This window comes from Notothenia coriiceps, unplaced genomic scaffold, assembly GCF_000735185.1.
Source record: "Notothenia coriiceps isolate Sejong01 unplaced genomic scaffold, NC01 NC01_scaffold00037250, whole genome shotgun sequence".
In the NCBI taxonomy this organism is placed as follows: domain Eukaryota; kingdom Metazoa; phylum Chordata; class Actinopteri; order Perciformes; family Nototheniidae; genus Notothenia; species Notothenia coriiceps.
In genome coordinates this window covers 12,619,958-12,627,813 of record NW_011369951.1, presented here as the reverse complement: position 1 = coordinate 12,627,813, position 7,856 = coordinate 12,619,958, and the positions used below count along the sequence as shown (strand labels likewise).

Below are 7,856 nucleotides of genomic sequence, written 5' to 3'. Positions count from 1 at the left end.
AAAAAAAAAAAAAAAAAAAGGCGAGGCAGCAACAGAGAGAGAAAATAATTTTGTACATTTGCAAGTAACCAGTCATTAAAAATGTGTTATGTATGCATGACAGCCAGGGAAAAAGATATATGAAGGAGCCCGGGGCTAAGTAGAGAAGATAATTACATTTTGAATTTCACTGGGTTTTAAAGTTATTTATGACTTCTAACTGTTTGGCACCAACAATAAAACACCACTGGGCAGCTGAGTGTGTGTTCGGAGCAGGGAGGTTCTTTTATTTCAGAAAGCGCATCATAATCAATGCTTTTAATACCGTTATCTTTTCCTGCAAGAAAGCATGTGTTAGGAATGCACTTATGGAAAGAGTCATTCCATTAGAGTAGGGGGCATAATGACCAGTGCACTTATTTAGTAGATTTACAGGGGGAAAAGACAACCAAAGATCCCATTCAAGTGTATTTTTATTAATTATCTTTTGTCGAAGCAAATACAGCTAGAATCACGTTTAATGTATTCCACATTTTAGCAGCCATGTTCACATTCAAAGCACATCATGAAGTCAAAATGGACTGTTGATGAGTATTAAAGAGTTCTGCGTGTTAACCGTAAACAGTGAGAGTCTCTGTGACGTTACTACCAACCACCGTGCTGTGTTTCCGCCCCGGTGGTGTTTCATGCAGAAGGATGGAGATGGAGCTTTATCAGACACACACACTTCCTCTGCATGCAGCCCCTCACCATAATGTAAGCTGGCAGCTAAGACAGTTTCAGACAGGTAGAAAGGGCCTGGCAGTGAGACCTCGGATGCTTTGTAACCTTGAATTGTGGTTTCCAAAAGTATTGGAATTGGACCATGTTTCTCACTGTAAAGGACGGTGTGTTTGGAGCTTCCAGTCTTTTTAAAGGGGATTTATATTTGTAATTAATATAGATTTGTGTATCTTCTTTTTGTTCAATTCATTGTTATTGATGAAACTGACCTATTAGCACTACTGTCTATCAAAGTGTAATGATTCTATGTATTACTTTTACTTAACTGTACGTTGTTTGTCATGCTTTGCTTTCTGTCGGGACCCCCTTGAAAACGACACGGTGCATCTCAAGGGGTTTATCCTAATAAATACATTTCTATATATATAACAAATGTAATGTGTTGTCTGTCCTCATTACAGCTAGCGAAAGATAAAGAGCGTCTGCAAGCGATGATGACGCACCTTCACGTCAAGTCCACGGAGCCCAAAAACACCCCACAGCCGGTGAGCCCTGTCATTCCTCCTCTATCTGTCTCCCCCCCCTCCTCCTCCATCCTTTTGTTTGTCTTAATTGGCACACATGTATTCATTAATCCCTTCCTCCATCTTCTTATTTATCTGCTAAATAAAAACAGCTGTTCTCTTGAGGGAGGCAGTAAATATTGTTTCGGAGCACATCTGCTGACATCCGAGATTCAATTTGGAGGCTGTGATGAACTGGAGCTGCTGTAACAGCTTCAGAGAGGCGGAGTGAGGGGAGACGGAAATACACGCTATCTCTAATAAATACACCAAATATGCTCTTTATTTTTTAGCACTTTGTCAACATTAAAGTACATTTCCAGCTTGATAGCATCAAATGACAAGAGCATTTATTATATTATTATACCTATCTTATTTGAACAAAAATTCAATTACAAAGCATACTCCGCTAAAAACAATTGAATACTCATATACAGTAAAAAAGCAAACACCATTAGCATTGTTTAAAAGATATGTAATATTAACCTAATGTGTGTTTTTATGAGTCATTGTTTTTCTCATAATCTTTTATCTAAAATGCTGGTTGAGTGAACTAAGTGTAAAAACATGTATCTTGCAGGATGAGATGATAAAATAAAATGTTTTACTTAAATAAGTCAATTGAACAACTTACAGACAACAAATGACAAATTATGAACTGTTTTGATAATTAATGAATTGTTAACTTTATGCTAAATAGTAGAAAAAATGCTGTTCCAGCCCCTCAAGTATTGAAATGTCTTGCTTTAGATTGGTTTAATATCACGTTAAAGTCAATATCTTTGGTTTTTAACTGACATTGTATAGACCAACTGATTAGGAAACATAGAAAATAATCTGCAGATGAATCAACAGTATAATGTAATGTGTAGCCCTGTTGGTGTTACCCCTACATTCCCTGCAAGTGAACCACATATTCAGAATAAACGTCCAAGCAGATCCATTTATTCTCTCCTTGTCACATTGCTCACATCATGCTTATCACTCTTAATATACGCCACGCCATAAAGCCTGCTGACTAATCCCCATCCTATAGGGGCTTAACATATGGCATGTAAGTGTCTGCGCTATTTTGTCATGTTTAAGAAGAAGGGGGCCTCAGCACCGCCATCAGTTAGTCTGCATGACAGTGATCATTATACTGCAGGGTGTGAATCTCAAACCACACACACACACACACACACACACACACACACACACACACACACACACACACAGGAGGAGTCCTTTACAGTCAGAGAGGGGATGGGGACGACAAAAGGCTGCCTGTTNACACACACACACACACACACACACACACACACACACACACACACACACACGAGGAGTCCTTTACAGTCAGAGAGGGGATGGGGACGACAAAAGGCTGCCTGTTGAAGCTGTGTCACACACGCTGATGCTGTAGATTAGAGTGCAGAACGAGGGGCTCTGACACGGGGGACATTTGTATATGAAAAGTGGACCGGAGCGGCAGATAGCATCTTGAGTTCACTCCCCTCTCCTTCCCCCCCCAGCGTTCTCACTCTCAACGGGGCAAGCTGGGGTTTGTATTCAAAATAAATAGACTCCCCTTTTGCCTGCTGCTGCGAGCTGCCCCTGAAATGCTATGATAAATATGTCTGGGTGAGCAGTGGACTCTCGCAGGTCAGGGCCTCCGTGGGGTTTTAGTGAGATTGCAGGAGCACCAAAGAAAAAGAGAAGCGCCTGCTTTGAATAAAAATGTCCTCTGAAGGAAGCAGCTCTGAAGAAACAAGTGTGTTCTTCCAGTAATTGCTGCTTTCCTGCCGTTTCTGCGTTTAATAAAGCTGTGTATATGTAGCCAACTGTCATAGCAGAGTAGCTGGTTTACATGTACTCATAATTAAAGACAAACAAAGTGATACTGTGCATGCACAACGTCAAATGAATGGGATTCATTTTTGGTCTTCTGAGGTGGACGGGGAAGCGGGGCAAGATCAAAACAAAATGTGCCACATTAGCATTGCGTGTTCCTGTGTGTGTGTTTGTGTTTGCCTGTGAGTGTGTGTGTGTGGGTGGGTGGGTGTCTGCACTCGGTGTCACTAAGCATTCTTGTCAGAAATCTGACCTTTTACGCCATACATAATTAAGGAGGGACTTTTTGTTTATTTTCTTTAGCAGCTTGCCGAGTCAAAGCCAGTATAATTAGATCACCAATTACCATTTAATTAATTTCAGTCTGAAGTCTCATTTTGTCCACGCACTGGAGTGAGCCCAAATGGCGAGGCAAACAAAGGCGAGGCTATTACCAGCCTGTCTGGCCTATTGTTGAAGCCTCTCTGTGTTTATGGCCAGGGAATATGGATGAAACATGAAACAAAGCCCGCTAATCCACAGGAAGAGAAGTCAACACCGCAAAGCCCCGTTCTATTGATAGCATTGTGTCAGAAACACGCGAGCCCAAGTGTGATTTATTTAGTCCGTGATTTAGAATAACACGTCTCCTGCTACTGTTGCTGAGGATGGAGCGTCTGTGCGTCCCAGCAGTAATCCAAATGATTTGGGCAGACTCGGCCAGAAAGCTGCCGTTCAGCCTGCGAAACGTAAATAGACATCGTGAGGAGGTGGACACACGTCTGTTAAAGAGGGATTTGAGAAGACACAATTCACTCATTATATTTGGAGCGGTTGCAACTTCATCGTTCATTAAGGTGTATTTCATGTGACGTAAAAAGTTGTATAGATTTGTTAATGCAAAACTGTCAGAAAATGCCGTTTCTAGCCGTTACAAGTTCATTGTTTTGATTTTATATCAGAATAAATTGAATATATTTAAGGTTCGGCAAAACATGACATTTAAAGCTGATCTTTGAGAAACTTGGATGGACATTTTTCACTAATTGTACTATAATAATTACTTTTAAAATGATATAATATTTATATTATACACTCAAATATTAATATATAATTCTAGAAAATCATTGGCACAATAATCGTTAATGAGAATAATTGTTACATTTATAAAAGATAAGGAAAAAACTGACATCCGTTCAGCCTGAGATCTGCTATTTCTTATGTTAAATATACCTGTTGCTAATGAGTGCTAATATGAATATTAATAAGGTCGTCATAGACGTCATGAGCACCAATCAGACTCGTAATCAACACATGACGTCAGAGATGAGTCGTGTCCTCCCAACACTCCGCATCCTCTTCCTCACACTCTGAAGTCATGTTTCATTTGGATGCTGGCCTCCTTCGGCAAATTAGCAATTAGAACAATTTTGCGGGAATATGTATATGTGTCATTAGTTTTCCTGCCAATTAATAAGGGGAGCAGGGGGGGGGGGGGGAGGGCGGGGGGTCAGGCTTGAATTTTCCACTTGACTTGACTGCAGTGTGTGGAGGCAGCTGCTGGAAGCCATGCTGTACCCTTACGGAGACATAATTAGTTTACCTTGTAGCCATTATTACTTAAGTCCCGCCTTCTCCTTTATTCAAAACACACACAGGCCTCCGTGGGTAAACCAAATATTCTCTGTCCATCGTCTTCTCCACGGCCCGGTGATGGAGGTCATTTAGAGACAGCAGTTAATCATCAGATCACCTCCATAAGCAGCTCCTAATTACAGTCCTCACAATACAATCCCAGCTCGTAATTAGTCCAGATTGGCTTCCTCCTCTGGCTGCCTTATTAGCGGGGCGGCTCAGCGGTAGGTAGGTAGGTAGTGAGGTGAGAATCATTTTTCACAGCCGTTACGTCTTCTCTGCTCCAAACCTTCACCGGTGGTCACCAAGCCGCGGACCCCAAACACAGGACAAGAGGGACACATTCAAGGCTTTTACTGTCATGTGTACATAGCTACAGTGTAGTTATGACAATGGCATTCTTAGGTCACAGGCTCCTCCAACAGTGAAACACAGTCAAACAGATAATAAATAGTGCAAGTCAATAAAATAACATATAATAGAAATTGTGCAAAATAGTCTATATACAAGTAATTGGAATATTGATATATATAAGTTGCAAACAGATGAATGTTATGGATGTTCTTTCAAAAGTTCAGGTGAAGTTCAGGTGAAGCTGGGAATCAGAGAGCAGAGCGGGGAGAATAGCCGAGGCTGGAGGGTTGTTTCCCAAACGTTCAGGGATCATCTCTTCGATAACAGAGATCTGCTCAGCCAATGAGGCGTCGGAGCTCACGAGAGGTCTAACTCCTGTCTGCGTTTGTTTTCCATCTTCCAGCTCAACTTGGTGTCCAACGTCACACTGTCCAAGTCGGCCCACTCAGCCTCGCCCCCCCTCAGCCTGCCCCAGACTCCCACCACCCCCACGGCCCCCCTCACGCCGCTGTCCCAGACCCACTCCGTCATCACCGCCAACAGCCTCCACAGCGTGGGCCCCATGCGGCGGCGCTACTCAGACAAATACAACATGCCCATCTCTCCAGGTACAGTGCACACACTTGTTTTATTACCATTAGCATGCTTCTTAGGTAACATCAAGCTGGTTTCTGCTGTAACAATGTACATGTCCCCTCTGTGGGACTAATGAAGCTATTCTGATTCTCATTCTGACACATATAGATATCTGTAAATTAAAGCTGGAACCATACATCAATGTTAGCTAATGTATTAATAGTTCAAGTCCATTTGTATGAAAACATTAAACGTAATGCTGTTTTTAGCTTCTCTTAAATGTATACTTTCTTCTTTACTCTATTTCATATCATATTAAAGTGAGCATATTTGTGTTTTCGACAACAAAACATGAAAACATGACATATAAAGAAGTCACCGTGGACTTCGAGACACTAGGAGGGACATTTTATTGCTGTTTTCATTATTTGTTAAAGACCAAAGGATGACAATTATCACAATAATGGATAATAAAAATGTGAGTGTTAATAGAAATATTAAATTAGGATGTGAGAGACGTCATCAGCACAGGTCCACCTTGAAATCAGCAAATGATGAGACGTGTCCTCACACAATGTCTTCCTTTTGTAAGACCTTTAAGCCCCTGTCACACTGTCCCGAAATGTACACCCGATGGACACACGAATATGGAAATGTGAATTTCGCACGAAGATGGCCCCGAACCACACACGAAGGCAACATTTACATTACATTTAAGACATACAACTGCAACGAAAGTAGCAAAAGCAATTATGTTAAAGTACTATGATACTGTACTGATATTTTCAGACTTTGTTCTTCTTAAGTTTTCTCCGTCATGTTGTTTCCATAGCAACAACAACTTCCTCGCCTTCAAAATAATATATTATATCCTTTTTAGTTTCACAGAACACAAATTGGGTTATTTACATAATATGTCTACATGATTTTGTTGTGCAATAAAACAACCAGATGGACACACGATAAAGGAAATGTTCAAATTCGGCTATGATCGTAGCAACATCGGGACATTCGTGAGGGCATCTTAAGCCATCTTTGGCATGCCAAAAATGTTGCCACTGCTCACGAAGTTGCTGCCGGAGCCTGAGAAACTCCACCGGCGGTCATACGATGGCTTAAGATGCCCTCACGAATGGACCGATGTTGTTACGATCAGAGCCGAATTTGAACATTTCCTTTATCGTGTGTCCATCGGGTGTCAATTTCAGGACGGTGTGACAGGGGCTTTAAGGCGGCTGGGATGGATGTTTTCACTATTCTGGACCAAATGATTATTCAGGAAAATGATAGGCAGATGAGTTGCAGCCCTAGATTAAAACACATAGACACATGTGATCATGCTAATATGTGCATTATCATCCACTGATGGGACATTCCTGTTGACACTTGCTCATTGTATTCCATGCTTCCTTCCCTGTGTGCAGATCTCAGTCAGAACAAAGAGTTTTACATGAATGCAGAGGTTAGACCGCCGTTCACGTACGCTTCGCTAATAAGACAGGTGAGCTTGTGCTTTCTTTTTAAAGTGTTGTATTCTTAACATCCTCCACCCCGCTTAGAAACACAGCTATTCAAAAAAACTACATTTGTTGGATTTATTTCTCTCCTTGTTAAAATGCAATTTAGACAGAGGGGCAGATTAACCATTTTCAAATGAGAGCATTTCAAGAAAAAACAGCCATATATGACAATTGCATTTGATTAAGCATTTCTGTGATTATTACCAAATTCATTTCACACAACAGTAGGGATGGACCTGTTTTAAGACGGCCAGTCAATTATCGCCGGGCCGCAGTAATCTGGGATCTCAGGAATTAATCTGAGCCATAATTGCTGCCCTGTAATCTGCCTGAGAAATGTTTTCCACTTGCCCTTCATTTACCCACAAAGGAACAATATATTCATATCTGCAGTTATTGACTGTGCATGAGACTTCTTAGCACTTTTCCACAGCCTGTTTCCTTTCTGTTTTCCTCAAGAGAACACACACAAACCTGAATTATTGATCCCTTTGTGACGGGAGCAAGATGCTAAATGTTTGTTTCTGTCGCTGTTCCCTCATCCAGGCAATCCTCGAATCTCCAGAAAAGCAGCTAACACTAAACGAAGTCTACAACTGGTTCACGCGAATGTTTGCATATTTTAGACGCAACGCGGCGACGTGGAAGGTAATTTGACTTTTCCTCCCGACTTCCTTACACCAGACAGACCGAG

General features: G+C 41.4%; 1 protein-coding gene across 1 annotated transcript in view; it reads left to right on the top strand.

Moving 5' to 3' along the window:
- foxp1b (forkhead box P1b) overlaps positions 1–7,856 on the top strand; it is a 29,735-nt gene that overhangs the window by 12,267 nt on the left and 9,612 nt on the right. The window contains exons 4-7 of the mRNA XM_010796334.1: positions 1,164–1,247; positions 5,470–5,674; positions 7,067–7,143; positions 7,709–7,810. Of these exons, the coding sequence (XP_010794636.1) occupies positions 1,164–1,247; positions 5,470–5,674; positions 7,067–7,143; positions 7,709–7,810 (468 nt within the window). The remainder of the gene's footprint in view (positions 1–1,163; positions 1,248–5,469; positions 5,675–7,066; positions 7,144–7,708; positions 7,811–7,856) is intronic.